Genomic DNA, 16,007 nt, shown 5'->3' with positions numbered 1-16,007 from the left:
GAAACACATTCAACCTAGACTGAACCCAACTGAAAGACAGTGTGATGTTTCGAGCAATGCTAATGCTTCAAGCAGGTTCCTGGCAAGGAAAGGTGAAACTATAATATGGAAGGAGGGAAAGGTGACAAACAAACAAAATTAGAGAAAGATGGACTAATGGAAGAGAAGTACCTAGCTCTTAATGTGCTTCTTTGTAATCATGGCAAGTTTCTCAAATGGTATGCAAGTTTCCCTTATTCAGGGGAACATGTGCAAACATACATCCAATCTTATCCCATGGTTCACATCAGTCTGATCTGATAAACCACTGTGTGGCTGCTATAGTATGTTTGATTGGGTGCAAGAATCCCAGCACCTATATACAAGGTAACAGAGCAGATGCTGGCCCTGTTGCCTACCCTCTAAGCCTTGCAAAAGAACAGGCATGTCATGCTAGGGCTACTTCACTGGTAGGGAAACCAGAAGGCAGCATTTCCTCCGATCCTGTTGCACAATTTCTTATGAAGCATGCTAAGCGTTCAGCTGCACAGACTAAGCAGCTGTTGGAAATGGCTGGAGATAATGAGGACATTCATGTATCTGTCCTAGAATTCCAACTCAGCTGGCTGTTAGGTATTTAAGCAGAAGGCAGCCTAATTAGCATGACGGCTAACCTGTTTAAAGTTAATCCATTTTGAGGCTTGCTATGCTATCAAGGCCCAAGATGACACAGGGGGGCATGCAGTGAGCCAGTGGAGAGAACAGGCTTCAGAGTACTGAAAGCACCGAGCCTTGCTATTTCCAGCCCCCCACATTTTCTGCAATTCTACCCAGGGTTTGTGCAGGTGGGCACACTGGACTAAATGCAATGGGGCGAGCGTTGCCTTTTAACTGCCTGGTTCTGGCAGTGCTACAAGGCTCATGCATAGAGATTTTGATGTATAAGGTTCTCACGTACAGAGAATTATAAAGGTATAAGGCCGTTGCAGGCCCTACTGTACCTTAGAGTAGTCTGCTGCATGTAACGATCAGGGTCCTGAGCAGTGAAGGACGTTAAGACCTTGCCAGCAAGTAGCCCTTCCTCCTGACGCACGAGCTTTGTGACTGGGACAAAAATCGGGCTCTCATTCACATCAATAACTGTAATGGATACAGTCGCCGTTGATTGAGGAGGATGCTGAATTCCTTTTGCCAAAGGCACTTGGTTTTCTGCAGCTACTGTCAGTACAAACATCCTATTGGTCTCAAAATCAATAGGCTGGCAAAAGCAAAATGAGAACTATGTTAGTAGTTGCATTTGTCATGGGGCTGCAGAATTTTTCAACATTTTAAGCAGACAGTTTATCAGACATGTTGGGGGGGTAAAAACATTTATTTATGGCCTACAAGGGAAATATTACTTGCAGCTTCTTGAAGTAATTTCTGTCTTTAGGGAATTGTAACTTAAAACATAGGGGCCATGAGCACTGGTCTCAAACTTGCTCCTGAAAATTAAATCACCTCTTCCATTGTGTTGTGCCCTCTTTCAGAGCTGCACTTTTTTTTGGGGGGGGGGGAATGCTTCCCTTAGATCTGCACTGATTTTGATGGACCCTGGGTATTAAATATTCTGCTATGTCTAGGGGTATAACAAATTATCATTAATATTTGCCTTTTTTCTGACAATGGGATTTGCAAAATGAAACTTTAAAAGCAACCTAAAATATACCTAAAACAAACTTAACTACTTCAGAATCCTGTAAGTTTCTTTAAGATTATAACTGCATTATGACACCTTGGGCTAAAGAACGGCTGAATATATTTTCTCCCTACATAGCTTATGCTGCTGAAATCAAGGCATGGAAATTTTTCATGGAAACTGGCAAAGGATTGCTTACTACAATACATCTCCATCAGGAATCATTAAACTGGATTAGAGCTAATAAGGGCTTAGCACTTCTCTTGGGAGATTCCACAACATTTAATTTATTTACCTAGTTTTACCTTTTTTTTGCCTCTATTCTGACAGTTTTAAAATAAAGAATTTAATTTGAAACAAACTGAGCTGCTGCAAGCAGATTATACTCTGGAGGCTTTAATTTGCTTCTCTTTGGTTTGATTTCAGTGTCTCTGTTCTGTTTTCCATTTCAGAGCATTCTAGTTTGGAACTGCGAGTACATCATTTACACACGAATACAAAACACATCATCATGTGCTGCTTATTGGCAGAACCTGATACAATTGGTACCCTTAGAAATGTGCAGCTACAGAGTCTAGAAACATGTGGAACAATGGCTGTGGCTCTCTTAGAGCATAATTCACATTCCACTAAAAAAAAAAAGTATTCAATTTTCATGGTTCAAAAATGTATATTCTATTGAAAATCATAAGGATGCCTATAATATCCTACTTATTTGTAATTTTCAATGCTTGAATGCTGGCATGAGCCATAAGAGTCCATGTTGAGATGATAATTTAGGTGTATGAAAATACAGAAGGTCAGAGGACTGTTCCCACTATCATACACAGACATGTGTAGATGATATCAACAGCAGCAGCAACAACAACAGCGCGCGCACACACACAAGCAGTTGTGGAGTTGTGTTTTGCCTGCTACTTTTTGGCACCTGAGCATGTACAAATGCAAATGTAGACTTTAAATACTGGGCTGTAGCCTTTTAATCATTGGTCTTCAGAGGTTCCAACTACACATGATAGTGGTAGACTGGCTTGTTAAATTGGTGAGTCTAATTTTAAGAGCAAAATCAGCTCTCGGGTGGAGAGGGCTGTTGGTTTTCTTCTCCAATCTCTGTCATCCAGACTCCATCCCTTCAATCACACTCTGCTAGTGGAAGCAAACACTAGTAGGGCCAAAAAGAAAGAAAGAAAGAAAGAAAGAAAGAAAGAAAGAAAGAAAGAAAGAAACCCTGGGGAGAAGGACTGTGGTGCATTCTTCTCACTAAAGCATCAATTTTGCTCTTTAACTCTCATCGGGACAGACTTGGGTTGAAACAAGCGCGCGCACACGTTGTTTGATCTTAAGCAGCATACCTTTGCATGCAATTAACTTCAAGCACGTGCAAAATCTGAGTCACAGAATCATAAATGTTTACGAAGGACCAGAAACACATCAATCCTATACTTCTGTTCAAAATCAAGGCCCTATTACATCAGCCTCTTAGAAGTGAAACTTTATAATCCAATTAATAATTGCTTGATAGTGCACAGCAAGAGGACAGGAGTGCCTGGCGTGCTCTGGTCCATGGAGTCATGAAGAGTCGGACATGACTAAACGACTAAACAACAACAATAACAACACAGCAAGAGCAAACTAGGAGCGGCTCACATAACCTACTGTTGCTTGGTCTATATGTCCATGATATATCAGTTAGACTTCTTTAATGCAAGAAGTAATACTAAAAGACCTTATTCATTTGGAGATAGTAATATATGCTATTGGAAACAGTTTGGGTATATATATTTTAAAGTTTAATTTAACTCAGCCTGAACATTCCATTTAGCAACAGTGCAGTTGTCAAAATTCAAAAACTACTCTAATTGATATATAGGTCTGCTATGAGATCATTTAATCTACTTTCTGCCCTTTGAGGCTGTGTAATGAAATCCACCATCTACAAAACTTTCTGAGCTGGGGGTCGAGACTGGTGGAGCTTAAAAAGTTTTGGTCTCCTGCAAATAAAAATGGATAACATGATCCTTTGAACAGTCTAGTTAGGTTCTTAAAAAAATTATAAGCTAGAATGACACAATGTGTATGCCTAGGGAAGCTTCCAGAAGATGAATGCCACCCTCACTAGAGACAGGATATACATATATTTTAATATCTACTCCTAATCTGCCTGTTGGGTTTAACAGCCGGAGCTGTTTAATACTCAGCGCTCTGCCATTTATCTGCATCTGCTTAATTTGGTCGATGGCATAACTTACCTTTACAACAGTTACCAACCCATCGTTGCTGTTTGGATCAGTGTTGATAGTAAACCGGCCTGTGGGATCGCCACCAGTCATTCGGTACATGGCATTCCAAGCAGGAGTGTGTGGCTGATCCTTATCAGTCACCGTTAGATTAGCTACTGTAACATCCACTCTGTTTTCAGGGACTTCACCATAGAACTGCAATCGTAAGGCACACGGAATGACATGTATGTCACTGGTCACAGGGGCAGCATGCAATCTTTTCCATATCGCTGCTACTCAGCAACACTGAGGGTCCCCAGTTTCCAACTTAATTCACTCTGGTTCGAATGGTTTTCAGTTTGTATGGGTAACTGGGGTCAGCCCTTCTGTACAGGGGAACAACCCGACAGACAGCTTCTATCAAGTGGGAATGTGAACATATCATTCTCATATATAAATAGAGAGGGGGGGAGAGAGAGAGAAGGTGGGGGAGGTTTTGCTTTACAGTTAAATGCTGTGCTTTGAGCTGCATTTACTATGCTCTAAGAAGTAGCTATGGCCTTAGTTAAACCACTGAAATCCACTGGGCGACCCAATGTCACAAACATATTAAATCCATTTGGCTGAATCAGCAAGAATCTTTCTTAAGTAAAGGCTATTCGTACACTTCATCCCCTTTATCACAGACTTACAATCATGGCAGTGAACTCTGGAGGATTGTCATTGACATCTGTCACCGTGATGACAGCAGTTGCTGTGTTTGAAAGACCATATGTTGGATTTCCTTCCATGTCTGTAGCTTGAATTATTAATGTATACTGTTGTACTTTCTAAAAAACACAAAATGACACCACCAGGAGTTACAGACAGAGCTAACACTCTGAGAGGACAGCAGGTGTTCAATAAATTGTGCTTTGCTATGCAACGAGCTTATCACGCTGCTCATTCTGGTTAACATCACTTGAATTGAGGGTTGCTGGATTTCCAACAACGGATTGCATCTAACCACATTCAGCTCCATGAATTTTTGTTTTGGGTGATTTATAACTGCAACAAACCACAGTCTTCTTGACTAGCAAGCAATCACCACCCTGTCCCTGTTTGGGAACACAAAATTTTGATTCTGGATTAACATTTAAAAAATACAAATGCTGTGTAGCAAATTCAAACCTAATCAGGGATGGGCACTTTAAAAAAAAAAAAAGGTTCATGAGTGCTGAGGCTGGGAGGGCACATTCTTGGGCAAATGATTCAAACTGCCAAGGCTTTGTTGTGGGGGAACTTGAGGGTAATGTAGCGGCAACTTCTCAACATCACTATGGAAACCAGCACAGGCAGGGCTAACAGAAACAAGTTACTGGAAGAGAAACCCAAATCCAAATTATTTCCACAAACATTCAACATTAGGAACTAGATAGTCCTTCTTCTTCGACAGCACCGCCAGCTTCAATTGTTTTTTGTTTTGTTAAAAACAGCCTTCGGTATTAAGAATGCTTATTCTTACATTATTGTTGGGATTAAGCCAGGGCCTGGGGCCCACCCTTACCCTGAAGCTAGAAGTCTCTCTGTTTAGGGATTATACTTTTTGTTTAATATATTTTTCAAAATCATTTTTTATAGTATTTCCTTGAGAGACTCTAATAATTCATTTGGTTTTTGCTGATACTGTATACTGTTAAATGTAAATACACATTACTTCCCCCACTATTTCTGATTTGGAATTCAGCATTTTAATACTTTTCAGATTGGTGGAGTGATATTATTGCAGAGTTCACTTCATCTTCCAAGCAGAAAACTGGTAAACGATAAAGGAATTTTGTTATTACTCTGAACTGTTACTATCTTGAGAGCGTTACTGATGGAGCAAAAGAGACTTTTGTGAAAATGAGCTTATTTAGAAAAAATAAATGTCTTTCATTGAAAATGAATTTTTCTCTCAACTCCCTGCACCAAAAACCTTTTAAATGTTATTTCTTGATAGAATGAAGTTGATATTTTCATTTGTCAGCATGATAATAAAACAAAAAACTTTTTCCTTGCCCTAAAGAGAGGCATGCATTAGCAAGGGTTGCCAAGTTACTTCAAAACTTCCCTTTGCTTCCAAGTCTTAGGTTGCTTATTCTATGAAGTGTCCGTTCTCTAGGCATGCATGAAAGCTCATTTACCTTCCAAGCAAAAATAAAGACAGAATAAAATGGAACAGGATTTAATGTATATAGAATTTTAGAAGCTGCTATAAAAAGTAATAAACCATAACGAGAAAAAGAAAGTGATAAATATCTGCAGTTTTGCCTTTCAAGGCCGTTCATTTCTGGCTGACCTAAATGGGTGCAGCAAGGCTGGACTGTGGCTCAAAGAGGTTTGGCTTGCATATTCTTCACAAGCACACAGAATGTTGTACACTGGATTCGGCCCACACCTAAATCCTCAACCGAGTTGGATGGCCCCAGACAATTTGAGTACACAGAGCTATGGATTGCTGTGAGTCACTGGATGAGCACAGAACAATCTGTGGCATCAGGCTGGAAGGAGAAGCAGGCAGAGAAAACCGTGGGCAAAGAGCAGCATTATTCCAGAAAATAGGCACAACTCCCTTGTCTGCATGACAGCCTACATCTTGTGGAGTGCAGGTGTTGCTTTGCAAGAGACTTTCCTGCAGGAAAGCCACTTGCAAAGCAGCACTGCACAGGATCAGCTGTATACTAGCTGATGCGTGAGTGGATTAGATCCTGCACAATGCTAGCACTTTGCTAGTACTTTCCTTTGTGTGCAGGGAAACAGCTTGTGAAGGAGCAACTGCTAGCACTGCATAGGCTCAGATCCCTCTGCTTAACAGCTGTTATGGGTGACTATCTGATCCTGTTTGGTGCCAATGCACTGGCCCTTGATTCTGCTCCTGACAGGGAAACTGTTGTTGTTAAAGGAGGAAAATACAAGACACGTTTCATCAATTCAACAGTTGACATCAGGACTGTCTTCACCTGCATGAAAATGAACTAAGCCACACACTGAAGAGAAGGCAAAACTTCTGTAGGCTTCTTTACCAGGTGGCCTTGCACTCAACCTGGCTATTACATGGGATATGTAAGTTGTACCAATCCTTCAACTCGGTTGCACATCAGTGGTTTCCAAACTCCCCCCCCCCCCCAATGAACCACTTAAAAATTGCTGAGTGTTTTGTGGAGCACTTAACCATTTTTCTGCCTGTTGCAGCAACTGTAATGTGCTGAGCCAGATGCTCTATGATATTTAATTGTATTTTCATTGTTTCTCTTATTTCTTATATTTTATTTTATTGCATTAAATTCAACAGAATTCAAATTGCAATACAATAAAATAAAATGTAAGCAAGAGAAATAAAATTAACAATCAATATGGGTATTTACTGCAGGCATGCCATGGATCACCTAAATGAAGCTCTCAGAGGACTTTTAGATCACTGTTTGGAAATCCCTGCTCTAGGAGACTGGCAATACAGCCTCAAATGGTTGCAACCAGTGTTAGTCCTACCCAGTGTAGACCCACTGAAATGAATGAACATGATGAACTTAGGTCCATTAATTTCACTGGGTCTACTCTGAGTAAAACTTAGTTGTATATAATGCAATCTTTGCTCCTGTATTATGTTGTTTACTAGCTACACTGGGGCAGTTTTGGTTGAGCCAGTGATTGTTTCTTTAGCATTTCTTTCTCAGGTCACAAGCAAACAAAATCTTAGAGTTGCAGATGCTTAGAAATAAATGCAATGAACACTTCTTTAAATGTAGGAATGCAGCAACATATATGCTGCTATTATTACCAGCCTCCTCCCTACAAAGAATAAAACCAACTTCAAAAGACTCTTGCGTTTAGCTTCAAAGTCAAATGTTTACTGCTGACAACTGAAAGATCCTTCAGAGGTATATTAACCCCCATGTTGTGCCAAGGTATTAAAATCAAGGCAGAATTCTGGTACAGGATAATATTCTTTCATGAATAAAATTAAGAAGTGAGCAAACAAACCGATTAAGTAAATTTAGTAATAATAAACTGTGTTCCAATTTAATAACCCGAAATGAGGCTAATAAAATGCGGGAAGAAATTAGCACTTCCATCACTTCTCTAGGAGCTTTCAAGAAAGAAATCCCAGTGCTGGGGATGTGTGGAGCACCACAGTAGCCTTAACTCCAGCAAGCTAGACGTTAATCATAACTTTGCAAAAAGCACACGCATTATGTTTCTACATGGGCATATAATATTGGTAGTCATATATATGATGAGGCAATACGGTTAAACATTTGCAGCACAAGAGCCATCTTACCTCTCTGTCAAGGCCAGCAGCAACTGTGATAATGTCGCCGGTTTCATTGTTAATTGTAAACATGCTTGGGGAGGGTGTGCTTGGTGCTTGTGACAAGATTCGGTATCTCAGCATTCCATTCAACTGATTCGGGTCATCAGCATCAATAGCAGTGACCGTCATTACATAGGTTCCTAACGAAAGAACAAATCATCTTCAAGGTTAAATAAACAGATTACACACGGTCACCCAGAAGCTCCTAACTTGGGTCTAAACATTTACTTCCTTGGACAAAACATTTCACATTCTTTCTCTTATTCAAACCACACACTTTCCCCCAAGGCTCGTGATTAATAAAGGACAAACTGAGATAGAACCACATGTGCTTATTCAATACCTAGCTCATTTGTTGAGGATTATCGTCTCCCAGCAGTCAGGTTCTCCAAAATTTTAAATGAAGATGTGTACATTTAAATAGCTATTTCCCTGACTCAGCTCAAATGAATAGCATCATGCATAAACTAGTGTTTTTAATTTCCAGCGTGGGATAAATGTTGATTTTGCAGAGAGTTAACGCTTGTCGGCTCAGTATACAAGCCTGAACAAAGAAAGGGCACTTCTAGTTACCATTTACTTCCCCTTATTAAGCTGACTTTTAAAACAGTGTTGATTGTTGGCATGTGATAGCGGTACATTCTGTTCTGCAAGACCATGAAAGGCCATGTCAATGGGATGCAATGGGAAATTAAGACAGGGAGCAACTTCTTATTATATGCACAAAAGCAAATCTGATCATGCTCCAAGACTGAGGATGATCAGTTTGGGAAGTGAACATGTCTTCTAAGAGTCTGATCTTGTGTACAAAAATCTTCCTAAACCTCAAGCAGCAAAGTTGAAAGATAAAGGTTATCTGACTCCATAAAGACCAGCATAAATATTTGGATCAGTATCACTCTTATTTCATCCAATACATTTTAAGAAACCAGAAAGCAACCTGTCCTTTAGTGTACATTGTATAGTTGAATAAAATTTATACACTTTTTTTCCTGAATTTCCCAGGAAGATCTTAAAGTTGCAGGAAGAAGTTCTTATATCACTTGATAATGGTAGTTTGCTTTCCCACCAACCGCTAGGTAGAATAACCCAATTTGGCTTTTATTGACTTTTCTTTTAGCTAGCACATCACATAAAATTAATCTTGGTTTACATACGATTGCCTACTTTCTCTTTATTCCTGTTCTCAATCTACAAAAGGAACCTGTGTGTGAAGCCTAAGAATGCAGGCAGAACTGAGTTCAAAGGTGGTGGTCGTGATTACAGAGATTGGGGAGTCAACCATTATGTGTCTTCAGTTTCCCCGGAGGCCTGGGTACACCTTGAAACCTGCACAGCACTTTTAAAAAAGCCTTGCAACTTCCTCCCAAGCTTCATATTAAAACTCTTTATCAGATACTGTAGTTTCCTCCAAATATTCAGGAATTCTCTACCCAGCTTTAAAATACATGCAATGACCATTTTGAGCAGGGGTTATGCTCCTGACCCCTGCAAACACCAGCAGAGGTGCGTAATCCCATTTCCTGTTATGTTCCCTTTTCTGGCCACTTCTGGGTTGTGGCGATTCGTGTGTGCATGGTCGTGCAGATATTGGACAAGTGTGAAACGCTCATTGCCTGTATGTTTAGAAATACTCAGTGATTCACATTCTCTTTGGATTTTCTTTAACACTTTCCATCCAAGCGCAGTTTGTCCATTAGGGATTTTAAAGAATCCTTCCTGTTTTAAAAACATTAATAATGTCTTGATCTTTTTCCTGCCACGCCCCACTGAACATAATTAGCTAATATAATTTTTTTTGGGGGGTGATGAGAAAATATATTTTAACATTTTGAAGTTATATACATAATACATTGCTTAGAAAATTCTAGTGATTTACCTGGCTTTGATCCTTCAGGTACTGAACCATTCCAAACCTGGTGTAAGAACTCAGGCCTATTGTCATTCATATCAATGACATTAATAACGATGTCAATGGGATTTTCCACCTGGTTTCCATTTACATCCACGGCATGTGCCCTCAGCTGCAAAAGTCATTAGTAATTGAGAAAACTTGCAAAACGTGTCATCAGGCATGGCAATTAGTGTTGCTGACAGGACATTTTAAATGGAACTCAGTTAACTTGATTTATTTCAGCATCTTCTTTTGTTACACTCTCTCTTTTAGTCACTTTGGCACCACTTCCAGGCCATCTTTGTTTACAGAAAATCTTTTATTATCTAATTTACTGAGAATTTAGGGTCGCTTTAAAGATTGCTCAGTCCAAATTTTTCTCCATTAGAATCAATCTTAGACGGAACAGTTTTCTGTTAGGATGGCACAGGTTTGTGGATCATTGTAGAAGACATGGTTGACCCCTCACATGTGGATTTACAATGTTCAGAATGATGCTGGAAGTTTTCATGTTTTCTTTCTTTATATTACATTTAATCCTATATCTGTTGTACTTTGGTGTTGTTTATTTATTTTTAAAAACCATATTCTGCTTTTCACTATCTACATCTGTAAGTGGCTTACAGTGATAAAAATAGCATATGGGTAAACTACCAAATCCCAGGGCCCTCCAAGATCTGAGGCCCTATAAACAAGTCATTAATGTAGAGTAAACAAATGTTTCAGTTAATACTTATTTATCTTATTTTGCTTTTCAGTTTAGACAAAAGTAATTAAGAGGGAACATGGCTGAGATTTCTAAAGCTGAAGGAGATTCAAGATAAGACAAAAGGAGGAACTTTTTCATACATGTGTTTTTAATTTGTGGAATTTATTGCTATGGAGTGTGGTGATGGCTACTGGCTTAGAAGGGATTAGACAACTGCATGGAGTACAAGTCTACCATGATTCTATGTCATGATTATATGGAAGCTCTAGGTTCACAGGCAGCATGGCACTGAATACTAGTTGTCCAGGAATTACAACAGGAGGGAACTGTCTAGATATATCTTTCATCTGATGCTGCAGGGCTCTTCTTCTGTTCAGAAGACTTTTCTTTTTTAGCATTAGTCGAAGATGGAATTTTGTATTCTAATAATCTTGCTGAGAAATCTTTCTATCCACCCAACATACTGTTTCCTTTATGGCAAGGAATTCTTACTGGATTAGGCTGCCCTACCAACAAATGACATTCAGGCCCCTAGAGAAGTTGCTGGTACAGCTGCAGAAAGGTCTGCAGGTGCAAATCTCTGCTGGCAGTGGGGGGAGGGAAGGTCAGGATGGCCTTGGTTCCACCCCAACCTAAAGGTAAAGGTAAAGGGACCCCTGACCATTAGGTCCAGTCGTGACCGACTCTGGGGTTGTGCGATCATCTCGCTTTATTGGCCGAGGGAGCCGGCGTACAGCTTCCAGGTCATGTGGCCAGCATGACTAAACTGCTTCTGGTGAACCAGAGCAGCGCACGGAAACGCCGTTTACCTTCCCGCCGGAGCAGTACCTATTTATCTACTTGCACTCTGACGTGCTTTCGAACTGCTAGGTTGGCAAGAGCAGGGACCGAGCAACGGGAGCTCACCCCGTCATGGGGACTTGAACCGCCGACCTTCTGATCGGCAAGTCCTAGGCTCTGTGGTTTAAACCACAGCGCCACCCGCGTCCCTTCCACCCCAACCTATTTGTAACCAAATGTGAAAAGCAGAAAATACAAAATGCCACATTCCTAATTTGCTTTATTTCTTTTGTCCAATACATTAAATCAGATTGAAGATGCTCAACTATGTCAGCAGCATGCTCTTAATATATATGAAAAGGAACAATGTGTAGAAATGCAGATCCAGTACCAATTCTTTAAATCTCCCAACTATGACATATGTGCCCTTCAAAGTCAAAGCAGATGTTAATATCCTTGATTTAAAACTCTGGCTAAGAACTTACGTGAAAAGAAGCTATTTGCTCCCGATCTAATGGTTTTGTCACTGATAGTTGACCTGAGATTGGATTGATGATGAAGATGCCTGTTGGAGGCTGGTCAGCTCCTGGCCCAGTAACACTGTATCGCAAGGAAAGGCTTTTATCACGATCAGATCTGATCTATGTAGCAAGAAAATGATGGTTTTGTTAACATACACAAGTAATCAGAAGTGCTAGCTCTAAAAATACAAAAACAAATCCACTCTTTTGTTATTTTTAATCTTGTTTATTTGCTCATTGCAAAAAGCAAAACAAAAAGCAGCCCAAGTTAGTTAACTTATCATTGGTAAACTTTACTTTGGCATTTTCATAATGGGAAAGGTGGAACTGGCACCCAGGAGTAGCTAACACAGATTTAACAAACATCACCATATTAGCCCAAAACTGCTTTGAGTTTACTCGGGACAGTCAACTTCCTTAGCAGCCACATGTTTCAGCAAAGGGTTGCCTCAGGCACATTTGGTATATCTGTAAAGAGTTCCTCTCTGATCAACATTGCATCTGAAGATGTGGCTGGAACCATTTAGTATTTAAGGTAGAAAATCCGTAGCAATCATCCCAGTGTTTGGCTTGGAAAGAAACTGTGTCCATAGATCAACCATCTCAGTAACACAGAATTTGGTCCGGAGTATCCTTATGGCAGCATGCTATTTGTGACATAACATGTAATAATAATAGGGTGACTGGATTTGCAGATTTCCCATTGACTTTTGCAGTCATCTTAGGATATAGGTTTTTTTATATTTGGCATAAAAACAAATATCAGAATGGGCTAAGATCAGGGTTCAGCAACCTTTTTGGACTTGTGGCAATGTTTTGAATTCTGAGAGACTGCTGGTGGTGCCTATCACAAAGTGGCTGCTATGGAGCCTGAGTGACAGAATGTAAAATGGCTGCTATGCACAACAGCCCCACTCCACAACCACCCCTGACAACCTCATGCTTACCATGGGAAGTGAGCTATGTCCTGATGGTCCTAATTATGGACCCACTCAGATGCACACTGATGCTGTTGCTGTCTAACAAGAGCAGGGAGCATTCCTCAGCACAGTCAAACCTCAGTTGTCGAATGTAATCTGTTCTGGAAGACCGTTCGACTTCCGAAACGTTTGACAACAGAGGTGCGGCTTCCGACTGGTTGCAAGAGCTTCTTGCCTTCAAGAGGAAGCTACGTTGGATGTTCAGGTTCCGAAAAACATTCAAAAACCGAGGTTTGACTGTACCAGGAAAAATATACAAGCTCTCATTTCACAGAAATTGTTTAGAAGATATTTGCATATTTGGCCCCGTAGCTTCCTTTTTTAGGAGGTCTAGAGGCTTACTTAAAAAGAAGAAGCTCAAAGGCTGTGGGGCATCCAACCCACTAGAAGCCTTCACAGGCACCATGGTACCCATGACTTCCAGGATGGCAAACTCTGGTGGTTTACCTTGCCTATATTCACACAAGGGCTTTTCTGAGTAGGTTGAGGAAATGAAGCCGAATCTGAAGTTTTCAAGACTTCTCAATAGAGGAACAGTCAACTGTGCAGCAACCTACAAAACCACCAACTGGTGAAACTCCTCCTGACTCCTCTCGCTGGCTAGTCATTATATTCCCTAAATGACCAGCCTCATCTTTCTCCTGACTGCCTTCATAATTTCCTAAGAACAGCAAGCCCTTGCAATGTGTGGTATTACAATGTCTCTCCTCATGTAAATACTATCTCATGCACCACAGCTTTTATTTTCGCTCCTAATAACCACTGTGGAGCTCAGACATGTAAGTACACCAGACAGGTGGTTTGCCAACAATGTTATAATTACTTTCAAAACACGCCCCCTCCACAGCTGTGTGTACGAGACCTTTGCCATAGAAGGGCACAGTCTGGCTGCACATCACTAGCTAATTTGTCTGAGATACTCTGAACTTATAAAGTAAAGCATTTCGATGCACAGCACCAAACAGTATGCATAAACCTCAAGTTTCTCCTTATGATTTAAGTTCACAAGACATTAAGCACTTTATTTACCCACGTAGCTCCATCCCTATCCCTGTCTGTGAAATTTGCTTCAAATCCTAGCATAAAAAAGGTGAAAAATTAATGGGTTTTCAGTTCTATTACGTTTGTTTTTTGGCAGGGGGAGGGTGAACAAAAGCTCTTTTTTTGCATTTGAAGCTGAAAATGCCTTTTCTCATAGTTTCGTTGGTATTTCAGAACAGGATGCACTGTGTTGCTTTGAAACAATAGTATCTTCATTCCTAACATTCATTTCCAAACTACAAGAAAGAAGATTCCACCTAAACATTAGGAAGAACTTCCTGACAGTAAGAGCTGTTCGACAGTGGAATTTGCTGCCAAGGAGTGTGGTGGAGTCTCCTTCTTTGGAGGTCTTTAAGCAGAGGCTTGACAACCATATGTCAGGAGTGCTCTGATGGTGTTTCCTGCTTGGCAGGGGGTTGGACTCGATGGCCCTTGTGGTCTCGTCCAACTCTATGATTCTATGATTTGTATATTGCAGTTAAGAAAACATGTGTAGGAAAAAAATCTCATTTAAAATCACATATGTGAAAAATCATTTTCTTCCACACTTACTTTCAGATTTAAGTAACTAATTTTGCATTTCCCAGAGGCTAATCAAAGCATATTGCAACCACATGATGTGCCTTCAATCTCACCAACTACTGCAGGGGAAACACAGAACTTTCAAACTAAACCTTGGCAAACAAGTAAAAAAAAGAGAGATTTAGTGCCAACCATGTTTGTTCTACGGTGGAATTTGCCATATATTTGTCATAGACATTCCTCTCTTCTCAGTCTTACCCTAACTAATTCCTGAGGAAAGGGCCCTCTGGAGTTTTCTGGCAAGTTGATTGGAGGGATGACCCAGTCTCTCTTCTGTCTTCGCAGATGGCCAATGTGCTTATTTTGGTGTCTTGGAAATACAATGTCTTCCATTTTCTTTTGCTCCTTTCCATGATAGGTAATGAAAGCAAACAGAAATTAGAACCTGAACTGGTTAGCTAATTTTTCATTGTGTGCTTTTTTAATGTGTTAAAAACATTGTGCATAACCCTAAACTGTTAACAATATTCACAGCATGACACAGTATAAAAATTATATGCAATATATTTCTTTCCCTATAAAATACTATCAACCTCTTTGTTTTTTAGCAAGGTGCTGGTAGAAAGAAGATGGAGTTTTAAACAATTTATTATACCTTGGTGCTGTGTAAACTACCTTATACGCTTTATAGTCCAGCTGGAGACTAGTTAATACTGTGCAGAATTTAATAGCATGCCTTTAGATATTTCTCATTAGTTGGAGCTACAGTTCAGGTAATGTGCTACTGTACATTAAATTTAGATCTGGGTGTGCTAAAATATAATTTGAGTTCCAAGGGAAGTTTAATACATAGTAGTAAGGAATGTCTCAAATATTTATGACCCTATTAAATCCCATAGAATTAATGTTGTAATTATTTTAAACCTATGTCAGCCATGATGGATGCTGTAGATGACCCACTTTGCACAGTGGGCATTAATCTCTGCAGGGTGTCAACAATTCTCTGCATTTGTAAGCGTTCTGGCTTTTAGTTCTTGTTGCCTGTGTGCATGCAAACATGCTAACTCACTTCTGTATATGGAGAAAGCAAAGGAGATTGTCCTACTTTGAACCTTTAGGAACAATATTGTGTACGCTCAGTTAATTGTGCTGAAGAACGAAATAATGGATTTTTAACGTTACGGAAGCCAGATGTTTTAAACTATAATGCATAAGTAATCCTGACTCTTCCACACAAAGCATCCTAATTGGGCTGGCTAAGAAGGCTAAAGTTGCACTACTAAGCTCATTTATTGGGAAACAAGGGCAACTGAACTCAGTGGGACTTACATCTGAAAAATGTGCTTAGGAT

General features: G+C 40.0%; 1 protein-coding gene across 3 annotated transcripts in view; it reads right to left on the bottom strand.

Annotated features, from left to right (window-relative positions):
* CDH2 (cadherin 2) overlaps positions 1 to 16,007 on the bottom strand; it is a 123,354-nt gene that overhangs the window by 15,786 nt on the left and 91,561 nt on the right. For all 3 annotated transcript variants that reach the window (XR_014566481.1, XM_083747683.1, XM_083747684.1), the window contains exons 4-10: positions 14,915 to 15,061; positions 12,078 to 12,233; positions 10,089 to 10,233; positions 8,177 to 8,349; positions 4,569 to 4,706; positions 3,907 to 4,092; positions 981 to 1,237 (exon numbers count right to left, since the gene is read on the bottom strand). Coding sequence is in view for 2 of the 3 variants with exons in the window: in XM_083747683.1 (XP_083603809.1) it covers positions 981 to 1,237; positions 3,907 to 4,092; positions 4,569 to 4,706; positions 8,177 to 8,349; positions 10,089 to 10,233; positions 12,078 to 12,233; positions 14,915 to 15,061 (1,202 nt within the window). In the remaining variant the exon portion in view is untranslated. The remainder of the gene's footprint in view (positions 1 to 980; positions 1,238 to 3,906; positions 4,093 to 4,568; positions 4,707 to 8,176; positions 8,350 to 10,088; positions 10,234 to 12,077; positions 12,234 to 14,914; positions 15,062 to 16,007) is intronic.

Source organism: Podarcis gaigeae (genome assembly GCF_964106915.1).
Source record: "Podarcis gaigeae genome assembly, chromosome: 7".
Lineage (NCBI taxonomy): Eukaryota > Metazoa > Chordata > Lepidosauria > Squamata > Lacertidae > Podarcis > Podarcis gaigeae.
Note: the sequence above shows the minus strand (reverse complement) of the source record. Positions and strands in the feature narration are given on the sequence as shown.